This window comes from Herpailurus yagouaroundi, unplaced genomic scaffold (assembly GCF_014898765.1).
Source record: "Herpailurus yagouaroundi ecotype Mexico unplaced genomic scaffold, PumYag 141, whole genome shotgun sequence".
Lineage (NCBI taxonomy): Eukaryota > Metazoa > Chordata > Mammalia > Carnivora > Felidae > Herpailurus > Herpailurus yagouaroundi.
This window is the reverse complement of record NW_024412396.1, coordinates 39,127,796-39,155,250: the sequence shown is the minus strand read 5'-3', so window position 1 is coordinate 39,155,250 and position 27,455 is coordinate 39,127,796. Positions and strand designations below refer to the sequence as shown.

General features: G+C 40.2%; 1 protein-coding gene across 7 annotated transcripts in view; it reads left to right on the top strand.

The window, feature by feature from the left end:
* WDR89 (WD repeat domain 89) overlaps positions 1-4,333 on the top strand; it is a 38,020-nt gene extending 33,687 nt beyond the window's left edge. For 4 of the 7 annotated variants that reach the window (XM_040477350.1, XM_040477349.1, XM_040477347.1 and 1 more), the window contains one exon: positions 2,212-4,333. In XM_040477350.1, coding sequence (XP_040333284.1) covers positions 2,244-3,407 — 1,164 coding nt within the window. In that variant the 5' untranslated portion in view covers positions 2,212-2,243 and the 3' untranslated portion in view covers positions 3,408-4,333. Of the gene's footprint in view, positions 1-583; positions 736-780; positions 811-2,211 lie in introns of those variants that run through there. The other 3 variants (XR_005790948.1, XR_005790947.1, XM_040477351.1) reach the window with 2 other exon arrangements.
* The last annotated feature ends 23,122 nt before the right edge of the window (positions 4,334-27,455 follow it).

Genomic DNA, 27,455 nt, shown 5'->3' with positions numbered 1-27,455 from the left:
TTCTGTAGCTGTAACGTAGCAACACCTATCTCTGATTCTCATCATGTTCTGCCTCCTCCATTTACTTTTTTTTGTTTTTAATTTTAGAGTGGGCGGGGGAGGGGGGGAGAGAGAGAGAGAGAGAGAGAGAGAGAGAGAGAGAGAGAGAGAGAGAGAATTTTACGCAGGCTCCATGCTCAGCATGGAGCCCGACATGGAGCTTGATCCCACAACCCTGGAATCATTTCCTGAGCTGAAATCAAGAGTGGGACACTCAACCACCTGGGCCATCCAGGTGGCTCCTTCTACTTTTAAGAACACTGGTGGGGAGCCTGAGTGGCTCAGGCGGTTAAGTGTCCATCTTTGGCTCAGGTCATGATCTCACAGTTTGTGGGTTTGAGCCCCACGTTGGGCTCTGTGCTGACAGCTCAGAGCCTGGAGCTGCTTCGGATTCTGTGTCTCCCTCTCCCTCTGCCCCTCCCCAGCTCTTGCTCTGTCTCTCTCACTTAAAAATGAGCATTAAAAAAAAATTAAAAAAAAACCAAAACACTAGTGATTACATTGGCTCCACCCAGCTAATCCAGAATAATCTCCCTATTATAAGATCAGCTATAAGCACAACTCAGCACAGAAGCCAAATAATCCAAATGAAATGAGCAGAAGATCTGAATAGGCATTTTTGCAAAGAAGACGTACAGATGGCAAATGAATACAGGAAATGATGCTCAACATCACTAATCACCGGGAAATGCAAATCAAAACCACAACGAGATATCACCTTACACCTGTCAGAATGGCTAGAGTCAAAAAGACATGAAATAACAAGTGTTGGTAAGGACGTGGAGAAAAAGAAACCCTCATGCGCTTTTTTTTTTTAATTTATTTTTTAAATAGAGATAGTGTGTGCAGGCAGGGGAGGAGGGACAGAGAGAAGAGAGGTGAGAGGAGAGAGAGAATTTTAAGCAGGCTCCACACTCTGCACAGAGCCCAGCTTGGGGCTTGATCCCAAAACCTGGGATCATAACCTGAGCTGAAATCAAGAGTCAGGCACTCAACCGACTGAATCACCCACGTGTCTCCCTCACATACTACTATCGGGGGGAATGAAACTGGTGCAGCCACTGTACAAGACAGTATGGAGGTTCCTTTAAAAATGTAAAATAGGAATACCAAATGACCCAATAATTCTACTACTGGGTATTTACCCAAAGAAAATGAAAACCCTCATTTAAAAAGATACATGCTCCCCTGTGTTTGTTGCAGCATCATTTACAATACTACCGAGCTACAAAAAAGGGAATGAGATCTTGTCATTCATGACAACATGGATGGATCCAGGGGCTATTATGCTAAGTGAAATAGGTCCAACAGAGAAAGACAAATACCATATGATTTCACGTATATGTGGAATTTTAAAAACAAAAAGCAGAAACAGATCATAAATACACAGAACAAACTGATGGTTGCCAGAGGGGAGCGGTGGAGAGAGGTAGGCAACATGGATAGAGGGGAGTGGGAGATAAAGGCTTCCACTTATGGAATGAGTAAGTGACAGAGGTAAAAAAGCATGGGGAATATATATAGTCCGTGGTATTGTAACAATGTATGGTGACAGATGGTAGCTACACTTGGGGTGAGCATAAGATACAGACTTGTGAGTCACTGTGTTGTACACCTGAAATTAATGTAACATTGTGTGCCAATTATACTTCACTAATTTAAAAAAGTTTTTTTTAAAGGTCAGCTGATTAGCTGCCTCAATTCCTCTTTGCCAGGAAACCTCTAACATTCACAGGTTCCAGGGATGAAGGCTTAGACATCTTTGGAGGACCACTTTTCTGCGTTCACAACTAGATTTAAATTCTAAAAGTTACACTAAGGCAGCTAGGGCCAGGAGAAGATGATCCCAAAGTGGAGAATGCTGAGAATTAGGAGTATGACCAATAATTGAGTTTAAGCTGAAAGGAACTGCTGAGCAACACATATATATGTTGTAAAATTCTCTTACTGGCATAAAGCATATATGGTAGATTCAGTATTCAAGACCGATTGAATCAGAAGGAGGCAACTAAGTTTTAGCCATATCATGGCAGGGAAAGATTAAAATATTAGAATAGATTTTATTTTTTTTTCTTTTGTTTTGTGCCAGCCCTAAAAGGGAAATGTTCTTGATTTAATCATAATTTTGAGAAGCTTTGGGTTTAATTTTAATTCTTTGTATTTTTCTTACAGATTTGTACTGCACTTTGAATGCTCCTCCTGACATGGAGAGGATTGAGGAACAATTCGCTAACCTGAACATTGTTAAACGTTCCTCGGGGACTACAGAGCCTACTTACCTGCTGGGTATAGATGCATCAAAAACTGTACAAGCAGAAAAAGAAAGCTTGATCGCTGTTTTATGTTCTAACGGATCAATCAGAATCTATGATAAAGAGAGGTTATACATACTACGAGAATTTCGTGGCTATCCTGGACTTCTCAATGGAGTCAAATTTGCAAATTCTTGTGACAATATATATTCATCATGTACTGACGGCACTGTAAAATGTTGGGATGCTCGATTAGCCAGTGAAAAACCTGTCCAGCTGTTCCAGGGTTACCCTTCCAATATTTTCATTAGTTTTGATATCAGCTGTAATGATCACGTCATTTGCGCTGGTACAGAAAAAGTTGATGATGATGCATTGCTGGTATTTTGGGATGCAAGAATTAATTCTCAGGATTTGTCTACTTCTAAAGACCCACTTGGAGCATATTCAGAGACACACAGTGATGATGTCACTCAAGTACGCTTCCATCCCAGCAATCCCAACATGGTGGTCTCTGGTTCAACTGATGGCCTGGTGAATGTATTTGATATTAGTATTGATAATGAAGAAGATGCACTGGTTATGACCTGTAACTCTGTTTCTTCCGTAAGCTGTATTGGTTGGTCTGGGAAGGACTATAAACAGATTTATTGCATGACGCACGATGAAGGATTTTGTTGGTGGGATCTTAATCATCTGGATACTGATGAACCAATTACACGTTTGAACATCCAGGATGTCAGAGAAGTAATTAATGTGAAAGGAGGCATTTTGGACTATTTGGTTGGTGGCCTGTATCACGAAAAAATGGACAAATTGTTTGTTGTTGGGGGAACAAACACAGGAATTATTCACTTACTGAGCTGTACTACAGCAGGATTGATTCATGTGACCAGCCTTCACGGAGGGCATGCTGCTACAGTCCGTTCTTTCTGTTGGAATATGCAGGATGATTCTTTGCTAACCGGAGGGGAAGATGCACAGTTGTTACTTTGGAAACCTGGAGCATTAGACAAGACATTTACAAAGAAAGACAGCATGAAAATAGCATCCTCTGTGTACCAGCGAGTTCGAGTTCACAGTAATGATTCTTACAAGAAAAGGAAGAAGCAGTGATGTGATGTTGGGAGCTTCCTTGAAAGGTTTTATAGTCGCAAGTAATTATCTTTGTGTTCTACCTGTGATAGATCTGTTTAAAGCTCATATGTAAAAACAAGCCAGTTAGCAAACAATCCTGGAAAAACGCTGAAAATGGTTTAATTCAGGTCTTCATGTATTCTAAAATTATTTTTTTTAAAGCTGCCAGTTGAGTATATAATCAGTGAGTTGAAAGTAAAATTACATTCCTCATTTTTAAAACCCATCTGTTGAGTTAGTAAATGTTGGGTTTAAGAAATAGCTTTGATAAGGACTTTTTAGAAGTAGATGGCTGATATGACTTTAAAAAATCAGGTGGTTTGAGCTATATTTTGTAAGCTCAGTTTTTTACATTTTAAATCATCTTCATTATTTATAAAACCAAATCAGACTGTTTTCTGTCAGAGCTCCTACTTGCTTAATACACATAGATTATGTTGGAGTATTTAAATGTAAATATTCTAATGATTCTAAATAGTACTAAGCTTTTTTAGAAATAAAGTGATTTGCATCTATTTAAAAATATATATTTAGTAAATATTTGCATCTATATTTTAAAATGGTTAAATAGTAAGCAGGTATTTCATTGAGGAAAAAGAAATTATCTTGCAAAATTCATTTTGGGTCCGTGGAAATACAACAATGAAAGTATAATAGCAGAATGACTTTTTTATTTCAAAGTAGTCTATTATTTTGTGATAAAATTTTCTTTCATAGTGCTTTATCCATATTTTTAAACATAAGAGCCCATGGGGAGTGGGGGCAAGAGTTGGCCGCCAGAGCTTAAAGGGGGACACCACCATAATCTAATTTAAACGTGAATTTTTGTTTACTGCTAATTTTTTCATCTTTCTACGTATTTTTCCAAGGTATCCTAATAAAAAGCTGGTCACTCTAAAGGTTTAGTATGTTCTTACGTTTAATTAAAAATAAAAATGTCTTTTTATGGATAAAAATATTTATAAAAATATTTTAGAACGTTTTTATCTTTTGAACTAAAAATATGCTTGAAAAATACAAGCATTACTTTAGAACCTTTTACATTTCTCTTTAAATGTTAATAGTGACTTATCTCTGCAAGTAGCAGTGGGGGAACTTTTTATTCCATAGAACAATGCAACTTCTATTTAGGTATGATCTTGCTTAACTCACTTGAGACTGAACAATACGCATAGTTAAGTCACTCTTAAACATATTCAAAATGGCGTCTGGGTGGCTCAGTCGGTTGGGCGGCCGACTGCGGCCACTGCGGTCTGTGGGTTCGGACCCCATGTTGGGCTCTGTGCTGGCCGCTCAGAGCCGGGAGCCTGCTTCCGATTCTGTATCTCCCTTTCTCTCTGCCCTTCCGCTGCTTGTTCTCTGTCTCTGTCTCTGTCTCCGTCTCTCTCTCTCTCTTTCAAATAATAAACATTTAAAAAAATTTAAAAAACATATTCAAAATAGATAATTCTTATTTGGAAAAATTCAGCTCTTCTTGCTGTTGTTCAAACCATAACCCGGTGGTTAATTCTGGACTTTATTCTTTTCCCCTAACCAGTCGATCACCAAATCCTTTGCCATTCCACCTCCTAAAATCTGTCTTCTGTTCTTTTGCCTTTACCCCACCACTATCGCCTTAAATAAGAGTTTCATCATTTCTCACCTAGATTACAGACCCTGTCTCTCCAGTTTGTTCTTCCCACTGTTTCTAGGATGACCAGAGAAAACACAGATTTGATAATGCCTCATGCTGCTTAAAATCTTTGGTACATTTTGATCTTTTGATGGAGCAAGCACTATATAAAAATGAAAAACCATATTTCTAAGATACTTAGGATTTGAGAGAGTGCTGACTATGTAAGTAGAAATGCAAGAGACCTTGCATGTATAACACAACAGGAAATGAAACAGTTATCAAAACAGTATAAGCTTTCAAAAATATTTAAAATTTAAAAGTAATTAATAGAGGGGTGCCCGAGTGGCTCAGTCAGTTGGGCATCTGACTTCGGCTCAGGTCATGATCTCACGGTTGGTGAGTTCGAGCCCCGCATCGGGCTGTGTGCCGACAGCTCGGAGCCTGGAGCCTGCTTCGGTTTCTGTGTTTCCCCCTCTCTCTGCCCCTCCCCTGCTCATGCTCTGTCTCTCTCTGTCTCAAAAATAAATAAAAACATTTAAAAAAAATTTTTTTTAAGTAATTAATAGGGTTGGAAGATGGAGATGAGGAAATGTCTTTGAAAGTAGACCCTCAGGGGCGCCTGGGTGGCGCAGTCGGTTAAGCGTCCGACTTCAGCCAGGTCACGATCTGCGGTCCGTGAGTTCGAGCCCCACATCGGGCTCTGGGCTGATGGCTCGGAGCCTGGAGCCTGTTTCCAATTCTGTGTCTCCCTCTCTCTCTGCCCCTCCCCCATTCATGCTCTGTCTCTCTCTGTCCCAAAAATAAAATAAACGTTGAAAAAAAAATTAAAAAAAAAAAAAAAAAAAGAAAGTAGACCCTCAAAGAGACAGCAAGTGAGAGAAAAGGCAAAAGCCACAGAAAGTAAATGTAGGGGTCTAATATCAGACTATCGGTGTTTACAATGTGGAAAAAACGTTTTTAAGGGAGTGGGAGGGATTATTAAAACGAAATAACATTAGAAGCTATCCCCAGAACTTTGTCTGTAGATTAGAAGGCCAACAGAGTGTCAAATGTAATGAATGAAAAAGACCCACACCGAGGCATAGCACAGTGAAGTTTCAGAACTCCAAGAAGAAAGAGAAAATTGTAGAAGTTTCCAAAGGGAGGGGAGAAAAATACAATCATTAGGTACAAAGATAACATGTGCATTAGACTCTTCATTAGCAAATCTGGATGACACAAAATGCTGGATCAAAGTCTTCAAAGTCCTGACTTAGTTTCCTGCTATCTGAACTTATGCTCTCCAAACTCATGAATCAAGTAGATGACCGTAAATCTTTTTGAGACATCCTTTACTAAGTGAATGTTTCCTATTTCCTCTCTGAAACTCAGGAACCAAATTTACTTAGCTAACCAGAATATCCATGGCTAAACAGACTCATTGGCCACTGTGGAATTAAAAGATTTGGATTTCAGGAGATACTTGCCTTTTCAACCTATAATTCTGCAGGTCAAATTGTCCTCACATGTGAGGTTTAAAACAATTTTTCTTAAACATTTATTTATTTTTGAGAGACAGGACAAGACAGAGCATGAGTGGGGGAGGAGTGAAGAGAGGAGGCAGGGGCGGGGGGGGGGGTGGACACAGAATCTGAAGCAGGCTCCAGGCTCTGTGCTGACAGCACAGAGCGGGGCTCAAACCCACGGACCACGAGATCATGACCTGAGACAAAGTCAGATGCTTAACCGACTGAGCCACCCAGGCGCCCCCTCACAGGTGAGGTTTAAAACACTTTCAGACATAAAAATTTCAGACTTTACTGTCTGTGGAGCTTTTTAAAAAGGATACTGAAAGATGTACTCCACAAAGGATAAGGGAGAAAATCAAGGAAGACAAGAGATACCAAGAATCAGGGCACCAACCCAACATAGTGGCAGGATAACAGCCTTATAGCAGGCCTGCAGTATTGAGTCCAGGTCGGAACAAGAGGACATAAGCTATCAGGAGGGAGATGTCCAGGGAGGAAAATAAACTTGACAGAGGTTTCCCAGTGCATTTGACCATGTGGAAAATGGTTATGTGCCTTAAACTCACCAATTGAAAGAAACCCTCATATTGAAAATGATTTAAAAATAAAAGTTTTTAAAAGATTAAAAAATAGAGGCTCCTGGGTGGCTCAGATGGTTAAGCATCTGACTCTTCAGTTCAGGTCATGATCTCACGGTTGTGAGATCGAGCCCCATGTCGGGCTCTGTGCTGAGTGTGGAGCCTGCTTAAGACACTCTCTCTCTCTCTCTCTCTCTCTCTCTCTCTCTCTCTCTCTCCCCTCTCTCAAAATATAAAAAATAATCTTAAAGGGTTAAAAAATAAATACTTTCAGTGGTGCCTGGATGGCTCAGCTGGTTAAGTGGCCAACTCTTAATCTCAGGATCATGAGTTCAAGCCCCCTGTTGCACCCCACATTGGGCCCCACCCTGGGAGTAGAGCCTGGGTGGCTCAGTCGGTTAAGTGCCCGACTCTTGATTTCAGCTCAGGTCATGATCTCATGGGTTTGTGAGTTTGAGCCCCACGTGGGGCTCCGCACTGACAGTGCGGAGCCTACTTGGGGTTCTCTCTCTCTCTCCCTCTCTTTCTGCCCCTCCTCTCTCTCTCTCTCTCTCTCTCACTCTCTCTCTAAGAATTAAATAAATTTCCAAAAAAAATAAAGACATAGGTTTTAAAACTTGAAGAATGAAGAAAGGCATACCAACCCCCAGAATGGGAGAAAATATTTGCAAATAATATATCACATGAGAACTTGTATTCAAAACATTTTTTAAAAATGTCACCACTCAATAAGAGAACACAATTTTTTAAATGGTCAAGGGTGTGAATAGACTTTTCTCCAAAGAAGATACAGAAATAGTCAATAAACACACACTAAGATGCTTAGCATTATTAGTCAGCAGAGAAATGCAAACCAAAACCACAATGAGATACCACTGGGTATCTATAATGGGATGGATATAATAAAAAAAAATGTTGGTGAGGATATGGAGAAATGGAAAGCTTCATATTCTGCTGTTAGGAATGTAAAATAGTTTAGCTACAGTCTGGCAATTCCTCAAACAGTTACTATTTGACCCAGCAGTTCCACTCCTCAGCTTTTGCTGAAGGGACCTGAAAATATAAGTCCACACAAAAACTCGAGTCCACACAAAAATTCACGAGTCTTCGTAATAGCATTGTTCATAATAGCCAAAAGGTGGAAACACTCCAAATATCCATCAATTGATGGAGGGGTAAATTATGGTCTGTCCATACAATGGAATATTATTCAGTCATAAAAAGAAAAGAAGTGCAAATACATGCTACAGGTTCGATGAACTTTGAAAACATGCTAGGTAAAAACAGCCGCAAAAGACCACGTATCATAGGATCCCATGTACATCAAATGTCCAGGATAGTCAAGTCTATAAAGAACACATTTGAGTGGTTACCTAGGGCTGAGAGGTGGAGGGGAAATGGGAGAGTTGGATGATTTGGAGGGGAAGGGGTGGTGATGAAAATTGATGGCGATTTTAGTTGCACAACTCTAAAAACCAATGAATTGTACACTTTAAATAAACGAATTGCACGTGAATGTTACCGACATGAAACTACTACCAAAAAAAAAAAACAAAACAACTATTACCAAAAAACTGTTTGTCATACCAGACAAATATGAACCAAAAAGCCAGGGTGACAGTCTTAATAGTTGAAAAAATGGAATTTAAGGCTAATACAACCTTAATTCCAAAGCCAGATGAATATGAAGAAAAAAGTGAATCCACTTTGTTTAAGAATATATATTCCCCATTAAAAATATTAGCTAACCAGGGGCAGCTGGATGGCTCAGTTGGTTAAGCATCCGACTTCAGCTTGGGTCATGAGCTCACAGTTCATGAGTTCACGCCCTGTGTTGGACTCTGTGCTGACAGCTCAGGGCCTGGAGCCTGCTTTGGATTCTTTGTCTCCCTCTCTCTCTGTTCCTCCCCTACTTGCACTCTCTCTCAAAAATAAATAAAGAGTCAAAAACAATTTTTTTAAATAAAAAATATTAGCTAACCAAATTGAATGGTGCATTTTAAAAAATATGACTAAGATGTATCTCAGGATGACTCAACATCAGAAAATCTATGACAGTAATAGACAAAAAGGGGGAAAAATCATGATTATCTTCATTGAGAGAAAAACGCAGTGTGGTTTTGCACCTATTTATGAAAAATGTAATATCATGCTATTGAAAGAATAGTTTTTTAACTTGGTTAAAGTTAACATATCAAAATCCAGGGGAGACATTATTCTTAGTGGAGAAATGTTAAATTAAATACATTCCCTTTAAGACCAAGACTCAGGAAGTCTATCACAATAGTATGAATTCTGGCTAATACTATAAGGAAAGAAAAAGTATGACAATGTGTATGGATTGGAAGAAGAAAGAGGAAAAAAAAAACTCCTTTGCAAATGATATACACCTAGAAAATCCAATATGCAAATGACCTATACCTAGGTATATACCTAGACTTGTGTTTTCAATTGTCTTTGAACTATTAAAAGAGATTCAACAAAGTTGCCAGGACAAGGTCAGCCTACGGAAATCTAAAGGATATTATTTTATGATAGCAGGAAATGTAAAAACTATCAAGGAATTAACAGAAATACCCAAGATCTATTTAGAAAAACTTTAAAATTCCGGTAAAGACATAGAAGATGTCCTAAGAAATACTCCTTGCTTCCAATGATGATAATATTTTAAAAATGACCATTCTGAATTTAATCTGAAAAATCAATATAATCCCCACCAAATTCTAGTTGGATTTTTTTTTGAGGAACTGAAACTTACTTTAAAATTTGTATGGACTAATGAGGTCCACAAATAAAAATAAACTTAGAAAAGGGGAACTTTCTCTACCAGATATTAAGACTATCGGATTCCACAAAATCATAGAAAAACTGTGATGTGTCCTTAGAACAATGTTGATGAATAGAGCTCAGAGAGCATGGGTATATAACAACTTAATACCTTAGAAAGGTGACAATGTAAAAGGGAGTTTTTTATTAGATGGTATTGGGAATAGTAGGTCACTAGATGGGGAAAAATAAAACTAGATTCCTTTTTAAAAAAATTTTTTTAACCTTTATTTATTTTTGAGACAGACAGAGACAGAGCGTGAACGGGGGAGGGTCGGAGAGAGGGAGACACAGAATCTGAAACAGGCTCCAGGCTCTGAGTTGTCAGCACAGAGCCCGATGCGGGGCTTGAACCCACAGAAACGCGAGATCACGACCTGAGCTGAAGTCGGACGCTCAACCGACTGAGCCACCCAGGCGCCCCACTAGATTCCTTTTTAAAAAAAATTTTCGGGATGCCTAGGTGGCTCAGTCGGTTAAGCATCTGACTTCAACTCAGGTCATGATCAGTGAGTTTGAGCCCTGCGTTGGCTCTGTGCTGACAGCTCAGAGCCTGGAGCCTGCTTCAGATTCCATCTCCCTCTTTCTCTGCCCCTCCCCCCCTCACACTCTGTCTCTCAAAAATGAATAAATGTTTAAAAAAATTGTAAAAAATTTTTGTTTAATATTTATTTTTGGGAGAGAGAGCACAAGGGGGAAGGGGCAGAGAGAGAGGGAGACACAGAATTGGAAGCAAGCTCCAACTGTCAGCACAGAGCCCAACTCGGGGCTCGAACCCACGAATCATGAGATCATGACTTGAGCCAAAGTCCGATATTTAACTGACTGAGCCACCCAGGTGCCCCAAAACTAGGTTCCTTAAATGGTAGATTTAAACGATAAAAGATGAAACCTATAAATTTAATACGAGGAAGTATGGGAAAATGCCTCTGTGGCCTGCAAGTGGCAAATGACTTTCTCAACTTCAAAAGTATGAAGTATAAGGCAAAAAAGAAATTCTACATCAAAATTAAGCATTTCTCGTCCCCCCAAATCTATAGATAAACAACAGGATGGGAGAAAATATATTTGGTATCAACAAGTGGTTCCATTAGACTATAGACGGCATTGTAGATCTATATGGGAACACAGTGGCAATGGGAAAATGAGCAAAGAATATGCAAAGGCAAATTTCAGAAGAAACTAAAACGGTGGCCAAACTCCCTAGAAATTAGAGAAACAGAGACTCACAAAAATCACTTCATCCCTTTTAGAACTACAAAAATTAGAAAACTAAATGATGCCAAATGTTGGAAGCATTTGGGCATATAGGAACCATCCTGTACTGGTGATGGGAATGTAGGCACAGAGGCAGCTATTCTGGAGAGCCAACACATGTGTGTTGATGTACTCTCTGACCTAGCGATTGTACTGCTTGGTGTAATATCTCAAAGATATTTTCATATAGGGCCATTACTGGGCATCATTTGTGATGTTATAGCGTTGGAAACAAAGTGGACATCCATCCCCGAGAGACAGGATAGGTAAAAACGTGTCGGTTTACACAATGAAGTACTCTGCAGTATTTACAAGCCACAGTTGAGATGTATACTGGGCCATATGGCTTGATCATAAAAATATAGCATCCAATGAAAACAGCAGGAAACCATGCATGTGTGGGGAAAGCCATTTATATAAATTTAAAATATACAAAGAGCTTCACATTTTGCACAAACACAGAAAAGTTGTACATATTAATGACAATGGAGTGGTTGTGGGTATTGGGGAGAAGGGACTGGAAGTAGATTTAGAAATAAAAGAGGAGGGGCGCCTGGGTGGCTAAGTCGGTTGGGCATCTGATTTCGGCTTAAGTCATGATCTCGCGATTCGTGAGTTCTAGCCCCGTGTCTGGCTCTGTGCTGACAGCTCAGAGCCTGGAGTCTGCTTCAGATTCTGTGTCTCCCTCTCTCTCTGCCCCTCCCCTGCTTGCGCTCTGTCTCTGCCTCTCAAAAATGAATAAACGTTAAAAAAATGGATTAGAAATAAAAGAGGAATGCCGAATGAGCGAGGGAGGGAAGGGAGAAAGATAGACAAGAAATTTTAATGGGAAAGAAAAAAATCACGTTCAAAGGGTATTACAAATCGGTTGGAGAGTTTAAGAACTAATACCAGCCACTCAGAAAGCCATGCATATGGGCAGGGGTGGAAGATTATTTTTAACTCCATAAGGTAAAAAATTGTGTAAGAAAAGAAATGCACTCAGTGCACTACGTAACTCTTAACCAGTGAATAATATTTATGAGGTCATAATGATGTAAGCACAGTGCTGATTTAATCAAACATTGTAAAACTATCGAGAGCAGGGAAGAGACAAGGAAGAGGTGTGCAAGTGTTGAACTACTACTCCCATAGTAGAAAGTCAATACTCTTTCTGTAGATAAATCAAACAAATAGCACTACGAACACATTATTTAGAAGCATGTAAGTAAACTGCCTGCCAAAAAGCTAAACAAAGTGAAAGGGATTCCCTTCCAGAGAAGAGCTAGGCAGGAGAGATGGGGGAGGAGACTGCTGTTTTTGTTCTTTGATATTTGTTATGTACTTACCTTGTGTACTCTGGCTGCAAATACCAGTTCAATTCAAACGAACCATATAAGGAAACTAATACCTCACATAAGTTCAGGAGTGGAACATTTCCAGGGTTGGTTGTTAGGAAGAATGCAAATTCTTTCCATTTTTCTGCTCTGCCAATCTTCATCTTGTCAGCTTCAAGTTCACAAGATTGCTATAATCGGTAAATGATCACATCCACATTCAACAATGCCCAATGGAAAACAGACTGTTTCTTCATCTGTGATCCTTTTTATTAATGATCACACACACACACACACACACACACACACACACACACACACTTTCTGAGAAGCCTCATAGCAAGTGTCATTGGTTGGAATTTCATTATGTGCCCGTGCCTAAAATAGTCACTAGCAGGAGAAATGTGATCGCCACCAATTGGTCCAATCGTGATTCATTGCCTGTGGGGCTGAGAATAACATAGGCTCCTCTGAAGCTTGTGGGTTCAGGGAAGGATATAGAAATTAGATTGGGGTTAATGAGTAGTTGTTGACAAGGTGGCCACAGTGTCTCCTACAGGTACTACTTGACCTTGGTCATGTGTATGTATTTCCTCACAATATTTTTCATCTGAACATTGACTCAAATAAATGTAAGATATTTGTGAGGCAATAATTCGCCCGCACTGTGTTGCTTTTCCCTAATCACTGTGCACTAAATGCAAACTATTCTACCTTTACCGGATGATTGTTTAGAGGAGAGGTCGACATTTTACAAAAATTAAAAGGCAAAATTGAAAAATGTGAGTCAGATGATATTTGTTGTCCTTTCGGCAAAATTTATATAATCTTGTGCCACGGCAGTCAGCAATGTCATATTGAATCAATTTACTATTCAATTACTGACCCATTTTACTAATCCATCTCTCAGATCCACACTCCAACTCAATTATCTAGCTTTGAGATTACTCACACATTATGCCTTTTGCACTTTAGCACTGCCTGGGTTTTGTGCATTTCACTGCCCGTTCTCCTTTTGATCATGTAAGGGGTCAGAATTAAAATCATATAACTTTGTAGCGCCATCCTCCTCCTTCATTCTTCCCACCTCACACTTTATGCATAAGCAAAACAAACAAACAAAAAACAAACAAAAAAAACTACTTGAAATCCTTGAATGCATCATTGGTTTCATTATCTGAAAAATAGAGGGAGACAAGAGGAAGAAAGTCCTGTCTTCCATTATCTGTTCTCTCTTTCCATAGTTATCAAACTCCAAATCATAGATGGCGATGTAATATCCAGAATAAGGACTATTTCCCAGAGTATTTTACAAGTCTTTGTGGTTACAAGACTATGTTAGGCGTAATGAGGTATATGTGGAAACTTCTAAGAATCTGCACAAAATGACGGTTGTTGAGTTCCCTGTGTCCCCTCTCCTGCTGTCTATGGATGTGATAGCTGGAGTTCTAGACAGCATCTTGGACTGTGAGGGAGGATAAAGGCCATGACTAGCTTCTAGACTACTTGGCTAAAATTAGTCTGGGACCCTGAGGTTTTGTAAAGAAAGAAAGAAACTGCTCTATTGTTTAAGCCACTGTTATTTTATTTTATTGTTTTAAGCTTATTTATTTTGAGAGAGAGAGAGAGGTGGGGAGGGGCAGAGAGAGAGGGAGAGAGAATCCCAAGCAGGTTCTGTGCTGTCAGCTCAGAGCCCAACGTGGGACTCAATCTTACAAACCGTGAGATACATGAACTGAGCTGGGATCAAGAGTCAGATGCTTAACCGACTGGGCCACCCAGGGTCCTCAAAAACCATTGTTATTTTAAGTCTGTGTTACAAGCAGTGGAATTTAATTGATAGCATTGTTTAAACGTTTTAAGATTGTTGGCAATGTTACATGAGCTGACCCATGTAAAAGCTCTGAGAACAGTGGGAGTAAAATAAGCACTAAGCAGTATTTATATATGTTATGCTATTTCCATGCTTTGATAAAGTTGCTTCCTCTGCCTGGTAGTTTGTTTCACTCCTGTTTGTCCTTATGACCCAGATCAATCATTTCCTCCTCTGTGAAACTGTTTCTGATCCTTCTTTCACTTTATACTAGCGCTTAATCTTGTGTTTACCTTTATAGCAACTTGGATATTTTTATTTACACATTTGTCTCCCTACTAAACCTCTCTTCCTCATTAAAAAAAAAAAAAAAAAAGACAGCAAGAGTTTTCTTTCTTTCTTTCATTTTTTAAAGATTTTATTTTTAAGTAGTCTCTATACCCAATGTGCAGCTGGAACTTGCAACCCCAAGATCAAGAGCCACACACTCCACCAACTGAGCCAGTCAGGCGCCCCTAGAGTTGTCTTTCAAGAAGCACATAAATTTCATGGCTCACATAGATTCTGATAGTGCCCCTAAACCTATGACAATATTCAATTTGCCAGTCTGGCAAACCACCACATCCTGATGCACACAAGGAGATGCCACAAAGGAGAAAAGAGGGGTGGTGCCTGGGTGGCTCAGTCGGGTAAGCATTGGACTCTTACTCTCGGCTCAGGTCATAATCTCACAGTTTGTGGGTTCAAGCCCCATATCGGGCTCTGAGCTGACAGCACAGAGCCTGCTTGGGATTCTGTCTCTCCCTCTCTTTGCTCCCTGCCCCCTCATGTTCCCTCTCCTCTTTGTTTCTCTCAGAATAAATAAATAAACTTAGAAGAAAGATACTGACGCACCCCGAAGTTCCCGATGCATGCCAAAGATTCCTGTGCACCAGTCCTAGAGGAGACATATCTTTCCTCCCCTCTCCTGGCCCACTCGTTTGATCAGCTGAGATACATATCTGTTGGGCTGGGCACTGTAGTGGATGATGCTGGAGAAAGAGGTTTGGGCTGGGCACTGTAGTGGACGATGCTGGAGAAAGAGGTTTGATCTCTGTCCTCCAAGAGTCTGCGATGTGCTAAGAGACACAGAGTTTCAAAATAATAACAATAGAAATATGAACAGCGTGCAAACTAGGAAGGAGGAAACCATTCATTCTGTTCTGAGCACAGGTTAAGAGAAGATGATGCCCGGAATCTATTTTGAATGAAAACTAGTTTACCCGATAGTCTGGAGAAAGGGAAAAAAGAGCAACAGAAGATAACTTGGTCAGAAGGAACAACATGTGCAAAAGCGCAGAGGCATAAGATACGTGCTTAATTTTCGTCCTGAGCATCGGACTCTGGTCCTTCCCAAGTTTCTGTGCAAACACATTCCTGAAACGTTTCTTAGGGTGATTTACCTCTGCAGATGGCTCCCTGCATCTATTATGTCTTGATTTCTCACTGTTTTAATTCTGAGGACAATGTTGCCCTGAGCTGTTGTCTAGACTCCATACCACGAGGTGTGGCCAACGTGGTTAATATTATTATTCTAAAGAAGCTCTCCTCGGAGCCACTTCAAGGCCCCACCGTTGACTCACCCTGCAGTTGTGGGCTTTAAGGAGCTCTTGCCTCTTAAAAGGCCCATTCTTTTCTCTGACATTTGCAAGACTGCCTTGGAAAAACTTCTTGGTTAGTTTTTAGCTACTCATTTCTAGTTAACAGCACATTTGTCAGTTTTCTACCTTCTGTCTTTAGTACCTAGCCTAGGGGCAATGCTGCATTAATTTAACTTGAGTCTGGGTTTTTTTTTGTGTGTGTTTTTTTTTTTTTGTTGTTCCAGTAACTTCCCTCGTTGATTAAAGTAGACTGTATGAAGTTGCCATCTGTGCCTTCATTTCTCTTCTCTAGGACAGAGGAAAAGCTCCATATAGCCTTAGGGGCTTTACAAATAATGCAGCTTGGCCCAGGAGTTGAATGAGATCCAAACAGGGGGTTTAACCAAGTGGTCTTTTCCCTGGAGACCCTCAGTAGCTCTGATTCCCACAGCGTCCTGAGCCTGGTGTCATTGTACTGCCTCTTGGCTGGATGGAGCCGTAGCACTCTGCCTGGCAATTCCTTTTAAAGTTGGATTGAATGTTCTACCAGCCTTGAAGGCTGTTCCAGATCCACGCACTATCTGTACGCACCTGCCAGGGCAGTTCTCTCCCTGCTTCCACAGGACTCAACACACATGCCTCTGCTGTTACACGTTTCGTTTCCATTTCTGTCTGTTCTGTCTGGTGTATGTAGCCATCAGCTTCCTGCCATTAGTATTGACCAAAGCCAAAGAACTGAATTAAAAAGAAGGCGGTGTCCCGTCTTGCGAATGCCCTTTCTCTTCACAACAACCTGCTTACTTGGTTGGCCACAGAGTCTTGGATTGAAAAGGCCTGAGTGCTGATTCTCAGCATCCATCCGCCGGCAAATACGCTCATTAATAGATGCTCAGCTCCTCCTAGATGAGGATTACCGTGCTCTGCCCCCATGCGGTCTTTTTGTTTTCCTTTACTGCTGCATCTGTTGCAATGTGATCAGTCACTGGCCCTGGGCTCTAGGTTTGATCCCCTTCCTGGCTTGGCTCCCTGATGCAGACTTGGAGATAATCCTCACAAACAACTCAGTGAAATAGGAGCCATCAATATACCCATTTTACATATGAGGAAACAGAGGTTGACAGAGGTAAAGTTACTTCTGACTCTACAACTGGCCCAAGAAGCAGTGTCAGCTTTGTGAGGTCAGTGGCAGCCTACTTCGACTCGTGCCTGAAGACGAATATTCTGTACTACTTTCATCCTTGCTGGCATTTTGGTGGCTCAGGTATTTGCTTATGGAAGTAAGTCATATATGTTACTTTTAGTTTCGGTCCTTAGCCCACAGAATGATAGACGCCACATAAACTACTTTAAGTATGGTACGGGGTACTTTATTGGCAAAGCAACTAGATCACCGTTCTTAAGATGTGTTAACATGCCATGAGGAGCAATGTGGAAAACGTGGTAGAGTTTAGTAGGACTGGATAGAATGCCACAAATGAGCACCGTAGGGAAGACCAAGTCAAGGAGATCTATTCGTGGTGACAGAACAAGTATATATACATTTTGAGAAAGAAGGTGTTTTCCTGGTCATGAGAACAATTAAAACAATGTTAAATGTTTTACGTTTGCTTCCCTGTATTTGGTATTTCAAATCAACAAAATTTAAACTGAAGAAGAAGAAGGGGGAGAAGGAGGAGGGCAAGGGGAAGGGGAAGAAGAAGGAGGAGGAGGAGGAGGAGAAAGAGGAGAGGGGGAGGTAACTGGCTCCTGTTAATGACGTCAGGGTTGTTTATAGGAGGCACCAGGTGATGTGGTTAAGAGTGTGGATCCAGCTGCCAGATTCCCTGGGTTAAATCCTGACTGTATTACTCTTTACCTCTGTGGTTTTGGAGGGCAAGTTACATAACGTTTTGTACTTTGGCTTCCTCATCTGAAAAAGTGGGGAAATAAATAGTCTTAGAAGAATTAAATGAGTTAATATATGTAAAGCACTTAGGACAGTGCTTCAGACATGAAAATTGCACCGTAAGTGTTATTATTATTTTTTATCAGCAGCAGCAGCATCGTTGAAAACAAGGAGCCAGATAAAATGAAGTCCAGACTCATTAGTCATTTTTTCACACCATTTTGTACTTGTGTTATGCTTTCCAGTGTTCAAAGAACTTTCATATTCATTATCCTGCGTGATTCCACCACCATAATACACTGTTGGCTGGTACAGCCAGTTATGCCGTCTTCATTTTAGAGATTCATTCATTTAGCTCTATTTATTGAGGCCCCTTATGTGCCTGGCACTGCTATGTGCTGAAAATTCACAGGAAACTTGTGGTTCCTGCTCTTTTGTTAATAAGAACTGTCTTGGGGAGTAGGTTTTGAGGGGGCCTTTCACTTTCTTTTAAAAAAATGGTTTTCTTGTTCTTTTTATTTTTTGAGAGAGAGAGAGAGAGAGAGAGAGTGTGTGAACGTAAGCGAGGGAGGAGGAGAGAGACGGGGAGAGACAGAATCCCGAGCAGGCTCCATGCCGTCAGTGCAGAGCCCAAAGCAGGGCTTGATCTCACGAACCATGAGATCATGACCTGAACCAAAATCAAGAGTCAGGAGCTTAACTGACTGAGCCACTCAGGCGCCCCTTACCCTCTATAGTTTGTTTGAATTTATATGATAAAATATATCACTTTTATGGTGGTAGGGGAAGAGTCTAATGGGAAGGCAGGCATGCAAATTACTAATCATAATACAATTGTCATTATGGCAGTATAGACAAGGGTCAGTGGACACATAGGAGTTCTAAGAAGAAAGTCTGAGTAGTGGCATTTAAGGCATGTTGAATAGAAGTTAGCCAAATTAAAAAAAGAAAAAAAAAAAGGGGGAGAAGGGCGTTCAAGCAGAGAAAGCCTGAATGAGTGTGGTATACCTTGAGGAAATTACATATCGTTCATTATTACTTGACACGGATAGAGGGGGGAAATGATATAAGGTAAGTAGGAGTCAAATAATGAAGGAATTTACTAGCCAGAGGTGGGTTCAGAGTTTGCCTGTAGGTGATGGGTGCCCATGAACAATTTTATGTTGGGAAATAACATGATCAGCTTTGTATCGTTCTCCTGGAAGTTGGCGGTGGAGACCATGAAAACTGATACTTTTCTGAAAGGCCAATACAGTCAAAGCAATACCAGTGTCAGAACTTAAGTCTTTTGACCTGAGATTAGCAGGTTTCCATTAAACTCTGCTGATTCCTCTATGAAGCAATATATAGGGGCACACTCTCTCTCTCAAAAATAAATAGACATTAAAACAAATAATAAAGCAATATCTAAACAAGGTCTCACTATTTACCGTATTGATCTGGCAGTGTGAATTTAAATTCATGACTAAGAGAATGGGACAAGATTTCACATAATCACCAGGCAACCTAACCTTCCCTTTCATCTCTTTTGGGAGCCATGCCTATTAGAAGATACTTTTCACTTGAATTCCATCTCCTCATTTGAATGGAAGAGGGCTTACATTTCATTCACTCTTCAGATATGTGCAGAGCATAATTTCCACTGAACCTAGAGGTTCTAGGGCCTCTATCCTTTAAAAGTCCATGCATTTTTTTGTTAGGTCTAGATTTAATTTTTACTGATACGGCATAATCCCATTTCCTCCAGTTCCTTTCATAAGGTTGTGAATCAAGTCCAAAGACGTATGGATAGCGGCCTTTGGAGGAGAGCTTGCTTTCTTTATGAGACACAATAGCTGTTCTCAGTTTGTTTAACCCTCTCTTCACTCCCACACCCCTCTCCTCATTAGAGGGCATCAGCCAGCCTAATGTGCAGCAAGCTGGTCAGCAGGAAATCTTCCACTTGGTGTGACAGTGCTTTTGCTGCCAATGTTCTCTAACCAGCGTCCATGCTGTCTGGCAGAAACGAAGAGAAATAACCGTCCTGCACTATTAACACCCTCTCTTGGCTTTTTCTACCTAGAGCTCTGTCCTATTAATCCAGTAAGACCTTATTAGAATTCCAAGGGTTTCCCAAGCTCTCCAAACCCTCATGGTTGGTATGATCCTGTATTACCATCAGAGCATTAGTCTGAATATATCCTAGAGATGGTATCATCCTTCTGGTGAAATTCCTGTCATTGAATGTCTCTTCGCCATGAATGTTTTAGCTCCTACTTGCTGGAACAAGAAGTGCTAATCTATTCCCTCTTATCAATGACAACACCCACTTCTAGGGGCACGTTCAATTTTTTTTTTAATTTTTTTTTAACGTTTATTTATTTTTGAGACAGAGAGAGACAGAGCATGAATGGGGGGAGGGTCAGAGAGAGAGGAAGACACAGAATCGGAAGCAGGCTCCAGGCTCCCGACGCGGGGCTCGAACTCGTGAACCACAAGATCATGACCTGAGCCGAAGTCGGACACTTAACCGACTGAGCCACCCAGGCGCCCCTAGTTCAATTTTTTTTTGACTACATCCAGCAACATGGTCTTTTATTCATGCACTCATTCCATTCATTGAACCATTTTTTGAAGGCTTATGATATGCCAGACACTGTGCTAGTTACTTGAAGTACAGTATTAAACAAAAGAGGTCCTTCCATCATGAATCCTCTCATCTAGTGCCCCTGATAACGGGGGGTCTGGGGTGAGGTGGGGGTAAAAGTGGAGAAGAGCTTGTTAACTGAGACTGGGAGGAAATGGAAGCATCAAAAGTTGCCAATGTTGTAATTGACTCATCTTAAGTAAGAAGTTCAAACATATTTTAATGGTTACATACAAGCATGACTGCTATTTTCCTTTTTTTAAGTTTGTTTGTTTGTTTGTCTGTTTGTTTAGAAAGAGAAAGAGAGAGAGCAGGGAGGGGCAGCAAGAGAGGGTGAGAGAGAATCCCAAGCAGGCTCCATGCTGTCAGCACAGAGCTGGATGCAGGGCTTGAACTCACAAACCATGAGATCGTGACCTGAGCTAAAGTCAAGAGTGGGACTGTTAACTGACTGAGCCACTCAGGCACCCCTGATATTTTCCATTTAATTAGAGGAAAGGCAATATGCTGTCTGTTAACATAATGCGGTAGAGTTTATGAGAATGACGATGTTTGTTTAGAAGTTAATACGGTTCCTCAAAAAATTAAATACAGAATTATCTGTCACATCATCTGTCAATCCCATTCTGGGTATATATCCAAAAGAATTGAAAGCAGGATCTCAAAGAGATATCTGCACGTCCATGTTCAGTGCAACATTACCCAGTTGCCAGGGGTAGAAGCAGCCCAAATGTCCATGGACAAGTGAACAGATAAAGAAGATGTGGTATACACACACACACACACACACACACACACACACCACTGGAATATTATTCAGCCTTACAAAAGAAGAAATTCTGACACATGCTACAACATGGGTGAACCTGAGTGAAATAAGCCAGTCATGGAAGGACAAATACTGTATGATTCCACTTAAATGAGATATCTACAGTAATCAAGATCATGGGAACAGAAAGTGGCATGGTGGTTGTCAGGGGCTGGAGGAACGGACACATGGAGAACTGTTGCTGGATGGCTGTAGACTTGGAGTTTTACAAGATGAAAGATTTCCAGAGATCAGTTATAGAATGATGTCATTAGAGTTAACTTCATCAAACTGTACCCTTAAAAAATGGTTAAGAGGGAAATTTCATATTAGGTGGGATTTTTTTTTTGCCACAATTAAAAATAAAATTAAAAAAAATTAAAGTTGGGGCGCCTGGGTGGCACAGTCGGTTAAGCGTCCGGCTTCAGCCAGGTCACGATCTCGTGGTCCGTGAGTTCGAGCCCCGCGTCAGGCTCTGGGCTGCTGGCTCGGAGCCTGGAGCCTGTTTCCGATTCTGTGTCTCCCTCTCTCTCTGCCCCTCCCCCGTTCATGCTCTGTCTCTCTCTGTCTGGAGATATAAATAAATAAATATATTTATATAAATAAATAAAAAACGTTGAAAAAAAATTAAAAAAAAAATTAAAGTTAACACAGCATGGAAGCAGTTGTGCGTTCGAGAGAATGAGTGGCGGATTGGGGTCAACCAGAAGGCTGGGGTTGCAGAGCTGACACTGCCAGTTCCTAGCTGTGTGACCTTGGACTTGCTTGCATTTAACCTCTAATCCCCAGCATCCACCCTGGTAAAATGGAGCTATGTCACCTACTTCAAAGTTTTGCAAGGGTTAAATAAGATGATGTGTGGGTAAATTAGCAAACCTTAAAGCGCTATGCAAATGTAAGGCATTCTGACTGCAGATGCTGGGTTTCCCTATTTTCTGGCTTCACCACTCTTTTCCTCCATAGTAGGGCATGGTGGGAATGTTGAGGCACCAGCTCCAGCTTCTCTTTCCATTTGTCCTGTTACTTTCTCTGCCTAACCTGGTTGCTGATCCTCTTACCAGTAACAGTTCTTCCTGACGTCTCTCCAGACAAACTCCATTGGTCGCCCGTTGTCTTATTTCAGTTAACTTGGTCATAGAATTGGAGAGACCACATAAGACATAGGAGAAAACTGAATAGCAGTGCAAGCTAGTGGGCCAACTTCTGACTAGGATGCTTAGAGTAGCTGGGACCCCAGCTGGCCCTTGATGGAAGGAAAGTTTTGAATAAACAAAATGATGGGAATGGAAGGAAGGGTTGGCATTCTTGATTGGAGAGAACTTCATGCGCAAAGTTTGTAGGGAAAAAAAATCAACAAGGAAAGTATTTAGTGGACAAGGCGGACACTGGCCTGCCGGAAAGGATGAGCCTAGAAGATGAGAACAGGTACAAAGAATAGGGGACTTCAGTAACAGGCGGAAGGTATTTGATTTTCTGCAGTGAGGGGGTTTAGTCATTTCAGTTTGAGAGTAGAGGAATGAGCTGTTGAATGGGAGTTTTAGACCCAAATAATTCTACAATAAAATCTCAATAGGTTATTTAGGGTACTCTACAAAATGACACTGAAATTCAACCAGATGAACCATTGGGTGAGAATAAGTAAGAAAAAGATTTAAAAGTATCATGAAAAAGGACCTGCCTAGTCAATGAACGATGGTGGGAAAATTGGTTATTTATTAAAAAAAAAATCAATTTAGGTTCCCATTTCACACATTATAGCAAAATTAATTCAAGTTCAATTGAACAGTTCAGTGTAAGAGACAAATAAAACAAAAATTAGAAGACAATATGTATAGATAAGTGTCTGCACTCTGAATAGGTAAGAAGTTTTGAGAATGACAGAATCTCTGATATGCTGCTGGTGGGACTGTAAATCGGTACAATCATATAGGAAAGCAATTTGCCCTGATCTTGTGAATTTGAAGAAGCACATACACTACAACCTGGTTCCACTTCTGGATATGACACACAAACTCGAGAAACCATACACAAAGAGATGTGCCTAGGAATGTTCTCAGCACCACTGTTCAAAATAGTAAAATGCTGGAAACAATCCAACCATCACAAAGCAATATAAACAAACTGCAGAGCATTTGGAAATGGAATACTATGTAGCAGTGAAAGGGGATAGTCTAAAGGATCTGTATCAACATGGTTAAATTAAAAACACATCATTCTGGGGCACCTGGGTGGCTCAGTCAGTTAAGCATCCGACTTCAACCGGGGTCATGATCATGTGATTCGTGAGTTCAACCCCCTCATCTGGCTCTCTGCTGTCAGCATGGAACCTGCTTCAGATCCTCTCCCCACCCCCCACCCCCCCGCCTCTCTGTCCCTTCCCTGCTTGTGCTCTCTTTCTCTCTCTCAAAAATAAATAAACATCAAAAAAAAAAAAAAAAAAAGCACATCATGTTGAGTGAAAAAATAAGTTACAGAAGATAACATACCAATTATATACAAGCCTAAAATATGAAAAAGGTACTACATGCTCCTTAGGAATGTGTACATATTTAGTAAAAGTATAACCTGTACAATATTTAGTATAAGTTATGTAAAAGTATGATATCATGGGATTAAAAAACACCAGATTTAGGGTCATGGTAACCTGTGAGAAAGAGGAATAGGATGGAAAAGTTTACACAAGATGCTTTCACTGTGCTGGTATTTATTTCTAGAACTCGGTGGTAGGTGCCATGGCTAGATGTTATATTCCTCATTCTGGGGCTTTGTAAGCCTAAGATGTTTTGTGAAATAAAATTTAAAGGTAATATATATTCTTTCTAAAAAATCAAAACAATATCTGAATATATAATTTAATCACTACCTCCAACCTGTGACCAAAGGAGTTCACTGCTAACAATTCTAAGTACATCCTTCCAGACTTCTTCTGGATATTTACCTTTTCTAGATATCTATATATTTCATACATCATGTCTTTTCTAATATAATAGGGTACTGCTTTACAAATAATTTTGTAATTCTTATTTTTTTTTTCCACTTAATACCATAGATACCTCTCCATATAAATACATATACAGGGCGCCTGGGAGGCTCAGTTGGTTTAAGCATCTGACTCTTGATCTCAGCCCAGGTCATGATCTCATGGTTTGTGAATTCGAGCCCCTCATTGGGCTCCTTGAATAATAGCGTGGAGCCTACTTGGGATTCTGTCTCTTCCTATCCCTGCCCCTCCCACGCTCTGTCTGCCTCTCAAAATAAATACATAAACTTAAAAAAAAAATACATACACAACTCCCTCATATTTAATTGCTATATAAGATTCCATGGCACGAATATGCCATAATTTTACTACACCTCGATTGATACATTCTTCGGTGCTTTCTATTTTTTGTTATTAAAATTATGCATTAAACACCCCTGGTGAACCTTAGAAGTGTTTTTGTTTAGAAAATTTTCAGGAGGAAGAATTTTTGAGGGAAAGGCTTTTTTAAGAGTTTTGCTTAGCAATTAAAAATGAAAGACATCTCCAAGGAATTACGGTATACTTCTCTATGTAAAATCAATACGTAAAAAATTCATCTAAGTGAACCACAAAAGCACTAAAACTACAAGAGAAGCAAAGAACTCCAATAGATAACTGTGGAAAAATGACATAAATGACTATTAGATGTGTGGAAAATATTTTAACTATTCCAGCTCTGTGATTGAAAAGATGAAAATGATACTTAGTTTCAAATATTTGGCCTGTACATATTTGGACAGGATGAGAAAGGAAGTAATAGTGTTGGCAAAGTGGCAGAAATTAATCAAGAACTTAAAAATGTTCATATTCTTAGGTTCGTTAATTCTATTATTATAAATTTAACTTGAAGAAATAAAGATGTTGTAAGTAGACAACCATTGGGTGTTATTTTGGGGCAATGGCTCCTTCTCTTCTTTTTCTTCCCCCAAACCCATGGAAACAGCAGAGAGCCCCCAACATTCATTTTATGCAACATGGCTGATAGCCAGACCACAGCTGACTGGAATAGGCATAGGTCCCTGACCTAAGCTGGGCCCTTGGTCAGAGCAGGGGACCCTACTAGAGATCTCAGCTGCTCTCTGAAATAAAGACAATGCAAACTTGAGAGCTAGATCTGCCATTTTGTACCACATGGCCTGTCCCTCAGAGAAGGCCCCTCTTCAGTGTGAGAAAAAAAAAAAAAAAAATGGAGCACAATCACAGCAAAAGACAGAAAGCAAAAAAAGACCTCAGGGTTTTCCCGTCCTGCTGCTAGTCCCTGCTTGCTGAGGCTAACTGAATCCCTGCCCAGAATTCCAACAATTCCCCGTCTTTGCTTACACGGGTTCCCATAAGTCCCTGGTAAGGCTCCTGCTGTTCTGACTCAACTGAGAAGCATGGATTCTGCCCTGTTCCTCAACATCCCAGCACACGGAGAAGGATCCCAGCTCTGAAGGTGTACGGGGGGAAGCCAAGGAGGGATGGAAGGAAGAATTCAATTCTGGTGGAGCACTTATTAATTAAATTAAAATAATTTGTGTGACTCATTTTGGATAGTTCCTGGTCCATAGTAAAGAATGCCTTAAACAAACAAACAAACAAAAGCAAACAGGGTGCCAAGCCAGGAGGGAATGAGAATTCTGAGTGTCCCAAAGTTCAGCTTAAATATCATTTCCTCTTTTTCCCTTTTTTTTTTTTTTTTTTTTTCCTATTTTCCCCTCCTGATCACAAGATTTTACACTGGCTCTGGGCTTCCATAATAATTAGCCCTTGATTATAACTTCTTATAAATACACCAGAGAGATAGTACTTATTATGTCTTACTCAGATTTGAATTTCCCCAGGGTACTTAAATGTTTGGAATGAATGCATTAGGGAACGATTAAATGCATTTATGAAAACTTGGTTAGGAAAGTTCTCCTATATTAAGTGTTTGAAAGGGCTATTGAAATGTGCTAACCATCATGACGATGAGGCTTTCTCTTGAGGTGGGGCACTTGCCATAGTCTGCCTATGAAACCAGTGAGTTTTAGTTAATTATAAACAGTTTTCTTTGAAAGGTCAAGACAGCTAGAATTTTATACTTTGAAGGAGTCTTTTCCAATGCTTGTTTTTCAAAACTACTTTTTCATAAATACTTTGTTCCAGTTGCCAACTGGTTTGTTAACCGAGTCACTAACCTTCCAAATCTGAGATTATATGCTTTCTTGACTTAGAAAAACCATCAAACAAAACAACTTCAACTACTTGAGGTGATTACTGCCATTATTCTTGTTTTCAAAGCTCTTTAAACCTAAATTCAAAAAAAAAAAAAAAATCTCTCATGAAGAAGGTTGACTTGGGTCCATACTGCAACCCAACTCTACCAGCTTTTCACCAAGACAGAATGAGGGGTTCTTTGTTATTTTGGAGAGAGACAATTATCAAGGGAAATGAGTGTGGAAAGCCTTCATGTTTTCTATCTATGCTACACAGCACTGTATACAGACCTGATTGTATAGATTTCCAGTGTGGGGCAGGAAGTAGAATAATTTAGGATTTCTGGACCTTTCTTCTAGTTTTAACTCCTTCCACTTACTAGATGTATAACCTTGAAAAGAAACTAAACTTTCTATATCTTAGTCTGCATCTGTAAAATGGGGCAAAAGTACCTACACCAACGTGTTGTGAGGTTAATACGTACAAATTGTCTGCCATAGTTTCTGGCTCATTAATGTTCAGTAAACGGGAGACCATGCTGCTGCTGATTGAAGACTTGGCCCATTGTTTCCACTTTCTTTTCTTTAAGATCTTGTGTAAGACATTTAACCTCTGTATCTTATAAATCTCTCCTTCTGCAAGACGAGAAAAGCAGTACCTTTATTTATATTCAATTCTTTCGACAAATCATTAGCAACCATGGACTTAAAGAGGCAACTTGGTACAGTGTAAAAAGGTCTGGCCCTTGGAAGAACTGGGCTCACATTGTGGTTCTATTAGTTACTGGCTGCGTGACACTGGATAAGTTTTCTGATCCTCACGTTTCATATTTATAAATTAGAATTACTGTGTATAACGGGGCCCCCGGCTGGCTCAGTCGATTAAGCGTCCGACTTCGGTTCATGTCATGATCTCGCAGACCATGAGTTCAAGCCCTGCTTCAGGCTCTGTGCTGACAGCTCAGAGCCTTGGAGCC